We start from the raw sequence: 16,913 nt of genomic DNA on the forward strand, positions 1-16,913 counted from the left end.
CCTTCTGCTTATCCAATATTTCCTGAGCCCAAACTATATACTAGGCATAATTCTAAGTGCTGGAGAAATTAAACATATAGTCCTTGCCTTCAAGGGACTTACAATCCCAAAGAGGAAAATACAAAAGCTAAGTCCAATGAAGAGTTCTAGTTTTAATGACAGACAGCTATATAGATAGAAGGACCATGAAGCTAAGGCCTAAACCGGGATACTTCTGAGACTGAAATAGATTGCTATTAATGATTATACTCATACAAATCATGTGCGCCTATGCCATTCCGGACAACAAAGGATATGTGGCAGTGGTTCTCTAAGTGTGCGCCAGGGCGCACTGGTGCGCCCTAGACTTGCAGGTGTGCTCTATGGTATTCCAGAGAAATATGTGCCTATTAGGGACCAAAAAACCAACAAGGTTTCTGGAGTTTAGATTTGGGGGGGACAGAGGTGTGGGGAATTGGCTGTAAGCTGACAGTCTGTCCAACCCCCTATCTCACTTGCCTGATGAGGTTGCAAAAGGCTGTTAAGCTGTGGTGCTGGATTGTTTACACTACCCCCCATGTTCCCCAGAAAGACTGGAGGCAAGTTTCTTCTATCCTTTGTTTGGTGTAAAGTTAAGATGTTATGTATGGTGGGGGTTTTGGATTGATGATGAAACATATGGAATTGTATCTTGAAGCCTTTTGAATTTCTATAAAAAAAGAATATGTGGCAATATCTAAAAAAGCTTTGAACATTTTACTACAATTTTCAACATCCTATTTATGTGAATTAGGATTTTCTACCCTCAACATAATTAAGAGTAAAAAGAGAGGAATTCTTCAATGTACTGACAAGGAAATGAGAGTTGCCTTTCAGATATATACCCAAACATTGAAGAAATCACTAGGACACATCAGGCTCATGTTTCTCATAAACACAAGAATGAAAACACTGAACACATTCTCACCGGGACCTGCCAAATTTACTAAATCTTACTAAGAATGTGTGTGTATAACTTTTTTGTCATTTGTTTATTTTTTAACTCCTCTTTTTTACAAATTCTAAAAAGCATAACTCAAAAAAGTAACAAAAATGTTTTTTAATGTCAGAATAAATTTGTTGTATTTATTTCATTTAACTACCATAAAAGCACACTTAGACTTTTTTTTCCTTAATAATTGCCTTAATTATTATAACATTCTCAGAAATTTGTATATAGTGCACCTACAATTATTTGTAGGATTTTAAATGCACCCCGACTTCAAAATGTTTCACATACGGTTAAGCTTAAGAAGGAGTAGGTTTTTCAGCCTGACCTGGAGGTTGCACAGTTGATAGAGCATAGGACTAGGATGCAGAGAACCTAGTTTTGAACCAGGTTCAAAACCCTAAGGCCACCAGCTTGACAGCGGGCTCAACAGCTTGAGCGTGGGATCACAGACATGACCCCCTTTGGGCTTGAGCCCAAAGGTCGCTGGCTTGAGCCCAAGGTCACTGGCTTGAGCAAGGGGTCACTCGCTCTGCTGTAGCCCACCAGTCAAGGCATATAGAGAAAGCAATCACTGAACAAGTAAAATGCTGGAACGAAGAATTGATGCTTCTCATCTCTCTCCCTTCCTGTCTGTCCCTATCTGTCCCTCTCTCTCTCTCTCTTTGTCTCTGTCAAAAAAAGAAAAAAAGAGTAGTTTTTTCTACTTCAAGAATAAGAGAAAGGTTTAATAATAAAGTGTGTAACCCATTAGTTCAAGTTCAACTCCGAAAGTGTCTATTTTCTAGCAGGATGGTGGATGGGTCAAATGGTATTACAAAGGCAAGGAAAAAGATGGTTTGGGGTAAACTGTCCAAAGTTCATTATAGGAGGAACTTGTGGTTCAAGGGTTCTCAGTCAAGGATGATGCTAAGGACCCTGGCATGGCTAAGATATAAAGAATATTATGATGAGTACTTTGGCTTTCATGCTATGGGAAATGAGGAACCTTTGAAGGGTTTTAATGAGAGTAAGTAATTAACTCTTCTCTGGAAAACCTGTAAGCCTTCAAAGCTCATCTCAAGGGTAACTCATTTTTTTAAAATCCTTTCAGAAAAGGCCCATTCATTTCTAATTATCATATCCATCTAGGTGATGAAATGTTCTGGAATTAGATAGTAATACTAAAAACCACTGAATTGTACATCTTAAAGTGAATTTTATACTATGTTAATTATATTTTAATTTTTAAAAATAAATCTAAATTTTTTTAAATCCTAAGATCAGTTCTTCAGAGTGAAGAAAAATAATGGAACCCCAGATACATAGCATACATTAAAATTCAGCTACATATATGTTGATTATACACATTCTATAAATATAGACATAACAAAATGACTAAAAGGAAGTACATCAAAATGTTAAAATGTAATCTGCTCGAGAGTTGAATTTTTCTACTTTATAATGTATAAGACTTTCTAAAATTTTCTAAATGAACATGCATATTCCTTTACAAAAAATTAACAGTTGAAAAGACATGCCATTTCCCCAAGATTCTTGTTATTAACTTTAATGATTAACTGCCATATCCTCCTCTTAACCTCAATATAAACTGACTGAATTTCACTGGTTTGTTTCAAGTGAATTAATGCCATATTACTAATCTCCTATTTTCCAAATTTTGTGGGTCAAAAAACATCATTCTGGGAGCGAAACAAAAGCTTTACTGCTCACATCTGACAGCCTGACAATTAGGTAGTTTTGAGTTATTCTTGGATTTGGAATTTTACAAAAACAAGTTGCAAATGAAAATGTAGAAGAAACAGGAAACTACAGAACTGTTTTAATTAACTAGAAAAACAAGTATGGCAACTAAAAATGTGGTCCAAGTAAACTGACATCATGAATTACACTGCTATTTTAAAACCTCACAAGAGTCTATTTTGCTGCTCTCAGTATCCAAGTTTGGGGTGAAAATAAATAGTATTGCTAAATTAAATCTGCAGATTATTAAACATCTAATTTTTAGGCATTATTTCCTACCTAGAATGCCCTCAGCCCACATCCAACAAAAATCTCTATAGAAATCTTTCTACATCTAATGCCAATTCTTCTATAAAACATCTTTAGTTCCTAACTAGATGAAAGGTATGTCTTCTCCACTATAGGACCTGTTTCAAATACCAATCTTCAGGTTATCGTTTTATCCATTACCAATCATTCTCAACCCCTACCCAACAAAGTAAAATGTCTCAAGGTCAGACCCTTGTCTCGACCCTCTAAGCAATGTTGGCACTCCTGGCACTGCAACTTGAACATGACAGGCACTCAAAAAATAATAATTCAATTATAAACTATACTAAATGTTTGCAAATGCTGGAACTTAAGTCTTTTTCTTCCTTTTATTAATTACAATGCTAAAAAAACTGTACTCAAACAAAAACTAAAATATTGTTGCTGTTCCTGAGAACTAACTAGCAGAACTGCCGCATTGGCTATGCAATTTATGCACAGTACAACCCCAGGGTGCCAGTCACATCAACTACGATGAGAATGGCACAACCTGGAGATGCATAATGAACAATACTTACAAGCTTGTGCAGTGGCTGTGTCAACCTCAAGGGCATGTGTGTGGATGCGTGCAGCACTCATGTGTATACACACACACACACACACATACACACACACACACACTTAGAGGTTACAAAAGTTTATGTATATACACATGTATATGTCATATTTATTACAAAATGCTATTTTACTACACACACACTCTCACAGGAATAAGGATGTACTATTAGCCTCACAGAGTACACACGGTATAGATAACTCCTTGTTTTGTGACTCTATATGTACTCTTTGCTCAGTCTCCATTCAACTATACTATCATCTTACTATCTTTTGAATCTTTTGTACCTACCTTACAGTCATCCTGGACTCCTGCTATCACTCTTTATGACCCATCGAAATCTTTCCTTGATCTTATTTCCACTGCTCTGCTTCACACGACTTCAACCTCTCACTTTTTCTAGGTCACATCCTGAACCTTCTCATCACTCAAAACTATACCTCAGACTAACTCAAACATCCTATTCTCCAACCACAGTCTTCCACCCTCCGGAGAAAAAATACTGCATACTCCAATATTTGGTTGGCAAATAAAAACAAAGAACAAGGAATGAAAGCAGTAAGCATTTAGGTCACTTGGAAAGTGGTATTCTCTCTTTTAAATATATATATATATATTTATAACATATATATATTTAACCATATCTTTGTGTGTATGTGATTTTCATCAGGGTAATTCCATCATTGAAAATTTAACTGAACATTTCCAAGCCAGCCACTCCCAATCGTCCTAATACCATTCCGTTAAACCAGAAAGAGAGGAGCTAATTTTATCTAAAGACAGAAAGTCTTCTCATATAAATTCCAGAGAATATTAGCCAGACATAATTCAATCTGGCTCGTAAAAAAGGTTCAAGATTGAAGAAAGTGAAGAAATTTTAAATAATGCAAGTAGTATCCCTGTAAAAAAACACTTGAAATTGTGGGAAGTTATAAGAAAGATGTAGAGCCCCTTTTCCCTCCAAGGAAAGGCCGTGAAGGTATGGCAGGGAGATAAGCCACACAACCAATCATAGCAAACAGAGAGGTCTGAACAAGACTGCCAGAGAAAAACATAAGCTTATCAGTATATAGATTTGCACATAAAATGTAACAAACGAATTAAGCCTAACTTCTCAAATACCCTGTTTACCCAAAAGCTAAAGAGAGAGCAACTTGCCTGACCAAGTGGTGTTGCAGTGGATAGAGTGTTAGACTGGGATGCAGAGGACCCAGGTTCAAAACCCCATGGTAGCTGGCTTGAAGCCCAAGGTCTCTGCCTTGAGAAAAGGGTCATTCGCTCTGCTGTAGCCCCCCCCACCCAGGTCAAGGCACATATGAGAAAGCAATCAATGAACAACTAATGTGCCCCAACAAAGAATTAATGCTTCTCATCTCTCTGCCTTCCAGTCTGTCTGTCCCTATCTGTCCCTCTCTCTGTCCAAAAAAAAAAAAAAAAAAGAGGAGCAAACTTTAAGTGGCAAACTTCAGAATAGCCAGGAGACTGGGTATACTTGGGCTGTCAGACATTAAAGTGCATGCTAAAGTCACAGTATTCAAATCAATATAAAACTTCCACTGGAAAACCAAAATTTGGCCATGGTTGGCTCAGCAGTAGTGCATCAGGCCAGTATATGAAAGTCCTGGGTTTGATTTTCGGTTAAGGCACACAGGATAAGCAACCATCTGCTTCTCCACATCCCCTTTTCCCCTTCCCGCAGCCATGGCTCAAATGAGCAAGATGACCCCGGGTGCTGAGGATGGCTCCATGGCCTCACTTCAGGTGCTAGAATAGCTCGGTTGCCAAGTAATGAAGCAGTGGTCCCAGATGGGCAGAACATTAGCCCCAGACGGGGGTTGACAAGTGGATCCCAGTCAGGATGCATGCAAGAGTCTGTTTCTCTGCCTCCCTGCCTTTCACTTGATTTAAATTTTAAAAAAGAAACTAAAATATTTTAAAAATGAGAAAATAAATAAAGAAAAGACAATGATATATAAAGGAATACATCAAACAGTAAGAATGATATATCCAATTAAAAAGGTAAAATAGATTAGGTAGATGGTACTGAGGCAACAGAAATAAATAAAACTACACCTCTATTAATCAAAATGTATTTCAGATAGATCAAATATTTAACTACACAAATTAAAACATAAAGGTACTAGAAAAAATACAGACATTACAATAATTCTGAAATAAAAATATCTCTTTCTTAAAATGACACAAAAGCCAAATATTGGCCCTGGCCGGTTGGCTCAGCGGTAGAGCATCGGCCTGGCGTGCGGGGGACCCGGGTTCGATTCCCAGCCAGGGCACGTAGGAGAAGCGCCCATTTGCTTCTCCACCCCCCCCCCTTCCTCTCTGTCTCTCTTTTTCCCTCCCGCAGCCAAGGCTCCATTGGAGCAAAGATGACCCGGGCGCTGGGGATGGCTCCTTGGCCTCTGCCCCAGGCGCTAGAGTGGCAGAGCGACGCCCCGGAGGGGCACAGCATCGCCCCCTGGTGGGCAGAGCGTCGCCCCTGGTGGGCGTGCCGGGTCGATCCCGGTCGGGCGCATGCGGGAGTCTGTCTGACTGTCTCTCCCCGTTTCCAGCAAATATTAAAAATTAAGGGGTTATATAAATTCAATAAAAAATTAATAAGATTTTTAAAAATCAAAGGTTTATAAATTTACCTATATAAATTTAAACTTGTGCCACAAAAAGTATCAAAAAAGTTAAAAACATAGTTTTCAAATGTTTCATAAAATAATATCCCCAACAGACAAAAATGTCTCATAAATCACTATGAAAAAATGTATAAGGACTTGAATGGGCAACTCACATAACACAGTAATTCATAAAGAAGTGAAAAAATGGCCCTGGCCGGTTGGCTCAGCGGTAGAGCGTCGGCCTAGCGTGCGGAGGACCCGGGTTCGATTCCTGGCCAGGGCACACAGGAGAAGCGCCCATTTGCTTCTCCACCCCTCCGCCGCGCTTTCCTCTCTGTCTCTCTCTTCCCCTCCCGCAGCCAAGGCTCCATTGGAGCAAAGATGGCCCGGGCGCTGGGGATGGCTCTGTGGCCTCTGCCCCAGGCGCTAGAGTGGCTCTGGTCGCAATATGGCGACGCCCAGGATGGGCAGAGCATCGCCCCCTGGTGGGCAGAGCGTCGCCCCTGGTGGGCGTGCCGGGTGGATCCCGGTCGGGCGCATGCGGGAGTCTGTCTGACTGTCTCTCCCTGTTTCCAGCTTCAGAAAAATGAAAAAAAAAAAAAAAACAAAAAAAAAAAAACAAACAAGAAGTGAAAAAATGTTAGAACTCATTAACAAGTCACATGAATGCATACTAAAAGGGGTATTTCATTTAACAATCTGCCAGACCCTATTATCAGCTTTTTATAAATTATCCAACTTAGAATCTTCATAACAGCATCAAGAACTAAGTACCATTATTAGCCTCACTTCACTATAGATGAGGAAATTGAGAAAATTATATAACATCCTTCATGTAATAACTGATGGAGTCAATAAGGCACCATCAGTTAGAGTTAGGGCTCTTAACCTCTATGTTACACTGTCCCTTAAAATGGAAAAGTCGTTCTTTCCTTAACCAAATTAGAAAACATTACATTTCGAACCCAGTGTTTAAGACAATGCACACTCTTTACATATGGTTGTTAGAACTGTACATGTATTCAAACTTTCTGCAATTGTGCATGTTTTTATATATATATATAATTTTTTTTAATTTAAAATGGGCACACCACCAAATCCAGCATAGCGAACACAGTATAACCTATAACCGTCCCTTCTTGGGAACGTAACTCCTCCCACATTCCATGGTATACTGCTACTAACCAGTGTGTTTCTGGACTCCACTGTAACTCCTCCACGAGTATATAACTCAGGCATGGCCCTTGGGAGTCTTCCCTTGGATTGATATATGGATGTTGGGAGAAAAAGTTTCTTTCTGCTTGGGCTGTACTGCAATTTGCCTCCTAAGTGGAAAGAGTCTTCTTGCAGAATGAGACCAAACAGACAAGAAAAGCAAAGAACAAGAAAGAAAGAGCCTGGCAAGTGCCTTCTGAGCCCGCTGATCCAGCCTGAAGTAAGCCAACCTGAAATTCAATTATTTGTGACAAGCTAGTTTTTTTTTTCTTCAGTTACTTTAAGTTGGACTTCAGTCACTTGTGATCAAAAGATTCTAGATATTTACTACAATCTCACCTCTAAGAATCTTCTTAATTATAAAATTGCACAACTGTGAAGGGAAAAGGTATAAGAATATGCATTCAAGTGTGTCTTACAACAGAAAAAAAAAAAAACCTACAAAAAATCAAAATGTCCTCCAAGAGAATTAGTTTAAAAATGATAGAACTGTTTCTCAAACTTGCCTAATTAGAATCACTGAGCACATTTTTTTAAAGTACAGATACCTTGACCAATAAGAAAATCTAATTCACTAGGTTTATGATGGGCTACTGGGATGGGTCACATTTTTAACAAGCATCCTCTACAATTTTCACAATCAAAATTGTTTGGAAACACTAAGTTATGCTGTATACATACATATATACAAGGGTATATCATTCAGACATTTATGAGACAGATGTCCAAAACTAATTGCTAAGTGGAAACAAATGAGTTACAAAACTCATGTAACATTTGGTTCCTTTCATGCAAATTATGTAACTATCCATGTGTGTACAGATTTGACCAGAGCACTCATATTCAACCAGGGCAGAAGTACCATAATTATTCAGAATTTACTGGGCCTGGAAAAAGTCCCAACTCCCCTAACAACTCTGATACACATTCTGTTTAAGAATTTATGCTGTGAGTTGCTATTACCAATATGAATGTGTTCCATCTCTCCAAGCAAACGTAAGATTGAAAACTCTGGTACAGAGAAAAGTCTGAAATAATGTTCATCAAAATGGTAACAGAGCTACTCCAATGGTAGGAGTTAGATAATCTTTACCAGTTATTTTGTAATGTTTTATTATTTTAACTTCTTTATTATATGCGGCTTAAGTGTCTGTTTGTCGCCAATAGCTTATTGGTTGCTTGCGTAACTGTACTAGCCAATGGGGTGAAGTTGCCACGGCATTCAAATAGTCCCACCTTCTGGCATGCCACCTCACAAATTGAGGTTAAAGATTGGAGCAATTATGATGCTGTTAAGAAATCTTAACACCAGAAGGGGTCTTTGCAATGGTACAAGACTAGAGGTTCTCCAATTGAAAAATAATGTCATAATAGCTAAGTCTTTGGCTCCTCTAAAGGTGAAATACATGTCATTCCAAGAATTGATTTGGCTCCATCTCAAACAGGGTTGCCGTTTCAATTCAGACATAGACAATTTCCTGTAAAACTTGCCTTTGCTATGACCATCAATAAGTCTCAGGGACAAACGCTTAAGCGTGTTGGCATTTTTTTACCTGAGCCTGCATTTGGACACGGTCAACTTTATGTTGCCTGTTCAAGAGTTCGTGAAAGAATGGACGTAAAATTAAAAATAATTGATGGTCCTCTGCAAGGCGAGCTTAAAAATGATCTACACAAGAAATGTTGTGTACAAAGAGATCTTTGACATGTGAATTAACATTTTATTATTTAAATCACCTTTATTTATTGAGCTAGCGGTGGCTCTTAAGAAATGTACCGCCAGTGGTTTCCTTCATTGCACTCTACTTTAAGCAATTAAGCAAGTAGAAGGGGGAAACCCCGTGGGGCACTAAGCAAAGGGGCGTCCTCGCCGCCTGCCCTGGGTAATTCAGTTTGAATTAGCAGACACCTTTGCACAAATCATTTTAATTACAATTTATAATATCTAGAACAGCGGTCATTTCGTATGACCACCGGGCTTTCTAGTTTATTTATAATGAATCAATATTTTTAGAATTAGGGAGAAAAAGCTATTTACATAAAAGTTAAAACATTTTTCATCAATTAACTGTATGATTAATAAATATAAATATTTCTGAAATGGAAAAATTCTTATCAACTTTCAAGAACAACTAGTCCATATCAGCTAAAGAGCCAAGCAAAATGCAATAATACGTGGTGTCACATAGTTAAAATCAAACTGACAAGTAAAAATAATAAAATTAGTCTTCAACAAGAACTTTTTTCAATCACAAAGAATAAAAAACTTAAGAGCTAACTTTGTTCACTTACTCTCATACCCAAGACAAGATCTAGTGACAGTAATGCAAATAGAAATAAATGGAATTTAACATTGTAATAATGACTAGATTCAATTCTTTATATACGTTATACCTCAATTAAAAAAAACTTTTTAATAACTAGATTTGATTCTAAATTTACTATTTATTAAAAATATACTTTTACTTATAAGAAAAATAAAAATTACAATGTTTAATTTTTTATTAAAGGATAATATATGACATACCCCATCCAAGAGAGTATTTGATAAATGTATGCGGAGATCTTTACGAAATGGGAATTCCAGATTTGAAACATGAAACACTGAATTAGCTCTATCAATCATAAAAACTTCATTTGTGCCATCAATCAACATCATATACCTGTAAATAAAACATTTAAAGGGTAGTATTAACAGCATAATTCAAGAATAGGGTCATAAGAAATAACAAATTGTTTTTCCTTAGACTCAGCATAGCTGCATGGAATACTGTTCACTAGACTCCTCCTCATCCCCCCTATCTTTCAGAGTAAAGTACCACTAGTAACAAATTTATTTCTTTTCTAGCTAGAGAGACAGACAGACAGGAAGAGAGAGGGATAAGAAGCATCAATTTGCTGTTGTAGCACTTTAGTCGTTCATTGATTGCTTTCTCATATGTGTCTTGACCAGGGGGCTCCAGCCGAGCCAGTGACCCCTTGCTCAAGCCAGCGACCATGGGCTCAAGCCAGTCACCATAAGGTCCTGTCTATGATCCCATGCTCAAGCCAGCAACCCCACACTCATGCCAGATGAGCCTACGCACTCAAGCTGGCAGCCTCAGGGTCTCAAACCTGGGACCTCGGCATCCCAGGTTGATGCTCCATCCACTATGCCACTGCCTGGTCAGGCACAAATATTCTCCTTAAAAAAAAATTGTGTCCTATAAAAAACACAGGCTATAGAGAAATGAAAAGTTTTTATGAAGACAATGTGATGTTCAAGTGCAACCTTATGATCCATCTTAGGAGAGAATAGTTCTCTCATTTTTATTAGATCTTAAACATCAAAGTTTATCAAACAGATATGCAATTAATTGCATTTTCATGTATTACTCTTTCCCCTTTGTAGTACAAAGAAAAAGAAAGTAAGTGATTTGCAAATGGCCAGACCTCAAACTATCCAAAGTTCTTTCTGCTACACTACAGTTAGCAAAACAGCCATTTCTCCTGGAATCAAAATTGCAATATAGCCAGATATCACCACTTCAGGTACAATTCTTACTAATTACTTCAGAATTTATGTACTTTAGAATGCATCATGCCTGACCAGGCGGTGGCACAGTGAATAGCATCGGCCTGGGACGCAGAGGACCTAGGTTCGAAACCCTGAGATTACAAGTCTGAGCACGGGCTCATCCGGTTTGAGCATGGGCTCACCAGCTTGAGTGATGGGTCGCTGGCTTGAGCAAGAGGTCACTCCCTCTGCTGTAGCCTCCCAGTCAAGACACATGTGAGAAAGCAATCAATGAACAACTAAGGTTCCGTAACAAAGAACTGATGCTTCTCATCCGTTTCTCCCTACTTGCCTGTCTGTCCTTGTCTGTCCCTCTATCTGTCTCTGTCAAAAAAAAAAAAAGAGAGAGAGAGAGAGAGAGAGAATGCATCATTCTTCAAATGGTCAAGATATAATCAGATTCCCATCAGTGGATCATCAAGAACAAAGCTCTACCTCACATCACATATAAAAATAAAGTCCAGATGGGTTCAAGTTCAGAAAATTACAGGTTGATAAGCAATGCTACCAAATACATAATGGCAAGATGTAGGGTAAAAATGGAGACTATATCCAGGTCCAAAATCCTCCAAGAATGAGAGAAAACTAACAGCAAGAAATTAGTAAATTAAAAGGTATGGGCTTCAAGGAGATAGAATCATCTTGTTGTTGTTAAATGAAAGAGTGGAAGAATAAAAATCTGGATGTGACCTGTGGTGGCGCAGTGGATAAAGCGTCGACCTGGAAATGCTGAGGTCGCCGGTTCAAAACCCTGGGCTTGCCTGGTCAAGGCACATATGGGAGTTGATGCTTCCAGCTCCTCCCCCCCTTCTCTCTCTCTGTCTGTCTCTCCCTCTCCTCTCTAAAATGAATAAATAAAAATAAATAAATAAATAAAAAATTAAAAAAAAATGAATAAATAAATTTAAAAAATCTGGATGTACCACTGAGAATGGAGAAGAATGCTAGCAGGTCTGTCCAATCTCCGACCCACAGGATAGGTCAGAAAAAAGAAGCAAAAACTGAAAGACGGAACTGAATCAAGGTAAGGCCAAGGAATAGATAAAACATTAAATAAAATGGAGGATAATCTGTATCCCATAAACAAGTGTTTTAAAGAGCATATAGGCATGTTTAGATTGGCTGGGGAGAAATGAGAGAGCTGATTACAGTAAAAGTGGTATGTGAATAGCAGCAAGGAAGACTAAAGGGGCCACACTTTGGAATGGATTGGAAGCATGCTGTTACTAATGTTTTCAAAATAATTAGTCCCAGCAGGCCCCTGCAGAGGTGGAGCACTCAGGCCCTTCCTACATATTGGAAGAGCCTTAGCCCTCCCAGATCTGGGTTGCAGAGACTCAGATTTCACCAGGAATAATAAAATTAGCTGCAGTCTGAACTAACTGTGCATCTGAAAAGACTCCTAGACCAACTAACTGCCAGGCCAGTAGGCTGGCACACAACAGGAATACTTAGTCCCCAAAGCCCTACTGCTCATGCTTTCAAAAGCAGCAATTCCTGAAGGAGAGGGAGAATCCAAGCTTCTTGGAAGAGTTATCCTTGCCCTGAATTGTAGTCCAAAAATTTAAGTCAACATAAGAAAAGGTCAAACAAATGCAGTGGACATAGACTGTTGACCTGGAATGCTGAGGTCCCTGGTTTGAAACCCAGGGCTTACCTGGTACTTTTGAGAAGCAACTACTAGAGCTGATGCTTCCTGCTCCTCCTCCCCTACCTTTCTTTCTCTCTCAAAAAAAAAAAAATTTAAAAAAAAATCAGTAAATAAAATCTTAAAAAAAAAATTCAATAAAAAGCAGTTGTAATATCTTCTACAAACATGGTATTGAAGGCAGAATTCATCATATTGTCTAAGGATCTAGACAAGCATTTAGCAAAGCTTACTATTTACTTTAAAAAGCATAGCAAAATAAATTAGGGAAATACTTCATCTTTCTTTGAGAAAGTGAAGGTACATATAAGGAATAGTTAGTGAAAAACACATAGGTCTTTATCTTATTTAGCCCATTTTTTACTAAACTTAATCCTGATATGTTAATATCTAGCAGAGTAAGGGTTCTATATTCACAATTTAATAAAATCTGACTTATGTTAATAAACTTTACAATTAAGAAAAAAGAATTGGTTTTTCTCTTATGACTATATAATAATGACAGAAATATTCCCTTCATGCTGACCAGAAGTCCAGAATTAACTATAATGTTCAAACAGAATACACATTAAATCCCAGGATGCTGCTGCATTTGCTTTTCCAGTTATAATTGTTTATTTTCTATTCATATTTTAACATGCTTATTTGACGTGTGTGTGTGTATGTGTGTGTGTGATCTTTCTTTTTACTTCAAGTGGAATATCAATTAAAAGAAAATACTGTATACATACACATATAAACAGATTTAAAAGACAAGAGATAAAACGCTTTAGGAGATAGAATTCACTATAAAGGTTTGCTCATGGGAAACACTGCTTGCATCTACAGAGACACTAGAGAAATTATTTAGCAGCTGATATTTATGGATTCTTCTGCACGTACAAATTTCCAGGCTTTAGAACAAAAGTTTCTGGGATATGATATTTAATTTGAACTCTAAATTGTTTTCTTTGTTATGTGATACCTATGAATAATGAGCTATTTCATGTTAGGGAAGGAAGGTAAAAAAGTGGAAATATGTCCACGTTACTCCAAAGTTTCTAACAACAGTCAGGTTCTTTATATATACATATATATTTTTTTTTATTTTTAGTGAGAAGCAGGAAGGCACAGACAGACTCCCGCATGTGCCATGACTGGGATCCACCCAGCAAGCCCACTGGGGGGTGATGCTCTGCCCATCTGGGGCATTGCTTGGTTCCGGACTCCTTTTAGTGCCTGAGGTGGAAGTCATGGAGCCATCCTCAGCACCCACAGCCAACTTTGCTCCAATCGAGCCATGGCTGCAGGAGAAGGAGGAGGAGGAGAGAGAAGCGAGAGGGAAAAGGGTGGGGAAGCAGATGGGCGCATCTCCTGTGTGCCCTGACTGGGAATCAGACCCAAGACATACACCCGCCGGCTGAAGCACTAACACTCAGCCAACCAGCCAGGGCCAACCAGATTCTTTAAAAAGAGGCAACTATCCCATATACTGTCAGATGCTGGCTTAGTATATAACTATATCTTCAGGAGACAGAATTTACAAGTATAGTATAATTTCTTATTAACTAGGAAATTACCTCAATAGCAAATTTAATATTCATAATTACAAAGTTGGTTGTGTTATATCTACTCATTGAAAAACAAAAATTAATTCAATATAAGTTTTAACTGAATTAGAAAACATTGACTTACTTTTTATAATAAAGTATATACAAAAGAGCTATATAAATTATAGAAAAGCCCAATTTATAAACATTTTACTTTAAATGCTAGTTTCCTGGCTTTACTAGAAACAACTTTTCATGGCAATCACCAAAATATGAGATAGCTAATCAAGTAAAATCAGCAAATATACATTAACGAAGTTGAGAAAGTACATAATTTAAGAAGAGAAAATTTTTTAAATACTGGTGACTAATAGCATTGAAAGTACTAATTCACATTCCTAATACTCGCAGTCTGAGAGTCAAACAGAATTTAAACATCTTATACTTTAAGTCTACCACCATTTCAGATCAAACTTTACCATCAATTACATTTCTAGAAATTTATCTTATACTCTATGAAAGCAGAGATCCTATTAATTTTGTTCTTTCACACCAACCAAGCGTCCTGCACAGTTTTCTGAATACATGCAGAAGGCACTCAACAATTACTTCTTAAGCAAAGCTACGGGTATAAGGATGTTCAGAGCATTTTATAACAGTGAAAAATAAAAACTCAAATGTTCATCAGATCAGTTAAATAAATACAGGAAAACTGGTTACATAGATATGGAAAGCTGAAGAGGTAAAAAGGGAAGTACGGTAATCAGGAGATTAATAACTGCAGGAAGCACTACCACCTGAAGGACCAGGGGAACAAAACGAAAGAGGTGTATTATCAGAAGCTAGGAGTTTGGAGGAAGGGTATTATGAAGCTATGCCTGGAAGAGGGTGGGAGAGGTGCATGGAGCTGGGTGCTCAGACCCCTAAGGAAAGGGGACCTATAACTCAATTCTGAATCTCTACAGAGGAGGTACAAAAGGAAGACGCTGAAACAGCTTAGGGGACATAGTCCAGTGGGTGAGGAAATGGGGCACTCTCTCTCCCTAGGATGCACTGCCCAGAAGCTGGTCCCTGAGAGCGAGCAGAAAGGCTAGCGGCATTAGGAATGCCAAAAGGAGCTGAAGAACGAAGAGACAGTTGTCACTGGCTACTGGAGATATAAAGAAACTAGAAACAAGAGAAGTTCCTTCTCTCACCTTCCAAATTCCTGCCAGGCTCCTACTGGTAAAATCCAACAGAAAACATGCTGGTGAGGAAGTTGGAGAACTGTAGTTTGCAAAGTCCCTGTCCCCCCATCACAATTTAAAAGGGTGGATTGAAGCCGAGAAATAATTGATCAGTAAACAGCAGACCACTGAAAGGTTTTAGCAAACTAACAGCATAATCTGACCTGTACTCTTAGAAGTTCACCCCCACATAGGGTAGGAACCAATCCACAGACCAGAGAAATGATGAGGCTTCTATATATAGTACATCAAGTGGGACTAAAGTGGCATCAGTAATTTAGAGGCAAGTGGATAAATGTAAAACATTTAAGAGGCAGACAGGATAGTATACTATTGATTAGACATGGGGCTGAGGAAATAGGAGAAATCAAGGATGACTTCCAAGTTTCTGGCCAGAGAAACTGGGGCATTTTATTTACCAAGCCATAGAGCATTTAAGGAGGAAGAGGTAACAGCTCAGTTTAGTATGGAAAAAATAACAGCACTATGTTTTGGATGTGAACATGGATGATTTCATTTTCACATCGGAAACCAAAAGGTCCAGATTTTCTCTATCCCTGTAATTAGCAAGTTAGAAACAAGGTCAGGATCTAAGACAATCAAATGTTCCTTTCTCAAAACTTTTAACATGAGTGACAGAGAGGCGTAAAAATAGCTGGAAAACTGTTCTGAAAAATTGCAAAGGCATTATCAGTGAGCGCCAACGGTGGCTTCCTACTCAAAGTGCTTGACCTTGACACTGGTCCTTGCTGCCTGGCTTCCCTAGATTCCTATTCATTTTCTAAGAGTGGTTCTCCTGAGAGCTTTCCAATTACTCCTTCTGCTTAAATTAGCCAAAGTGGATTTCCACTGCTTATAATGTAATGCTAATGCATATGCTGGGCTTTTTTTCTTTTTGCCTACTATATACATCTTACTGTAAATAAGTTAAATGTGTCTATGATGTAACTCTACTGTTATGTTCCCCAAAATATCCTCAATATCAAACGTTACACGATATTAGCTCTTTACACAATAACTTCATGCTTAGAAACATGCGAACTACACCCTTGAAGCTATACTATATGAAGCAATAAAATATCCCCTAATTTTTGTGAGCAGTCTATTTCCTGTCCTTCAACAGAGATAAGTGTATTGTTCAGAGTTTACTTTCCCTTTGCATCTTTTCTCTTATAAGAATTCACTGCCAAACCTCTACTATTTCTATACCAGATACATTTCCTCTCATTTCTACTCCCAACAGAATTGGCACACAAGTCCCTGAAACCTAATTTTCAAGTTTGTAGAGATCCTGAAATAAATTCAGGCATACTAAATGTCTTAAAAAGAAAACTCATAGTTTAGAGTCACTTCATCAGATACAATTATATACCTCCCTGACATAAGACCAGTTAGCTCATCAGACTCTGCCCCCTAGCCACGAACACCTGTCATACGAAATTTTATCCTAAAAACAATACAAGAACAGCTGACTTACCAAACTCCAGCTTTCCTCCTTCGCCATGGGGACTTACATGCACACTGTTCCTTTTTCTCT

The 16,913-nt window shown here is 38.2% G+C and overlaps 1 protein-coding gene across 1 annotated transcript in view; it reads right to left on the bottom strand.

Annotated features, from left to right (window-relative positions):
- Nucleotides 1–16,913, bottom strand: part of RNGTT (RNA guanylyltransferase and 5'-phosphatase) — a 284,204-nt gene that overhangs the window by 196,561 nt on the left and 70,730 nt on the right. Inside the window, exon 9 of the mRNA XM_066254248.1 lies at nt 9,945–10,080. Within this exon, the coding sequence (XP_066110345.1) occupies nt 9,945–10,080 (136 nt within the window). The remainder of the gene's footprint in view (nt 1–9,944; nt 10,081–16,913) is intronic.

The sequence above is a fragment of the Saccopteryx bilineata genome, chromosome 1 (assembly GCF_036850765.1).
Source record: "Saccopteryx bilineata isolate mSacBil1 chromosome 1, mSacBil1_pri_phased_curated, whole genome shotgun sequence".
NCBI lineage: Eukaryota > Metazoa > Chordata > Mammalia > Chiroptera > Emballonuridae > Saccopteryx > Saccopteryx bilineata.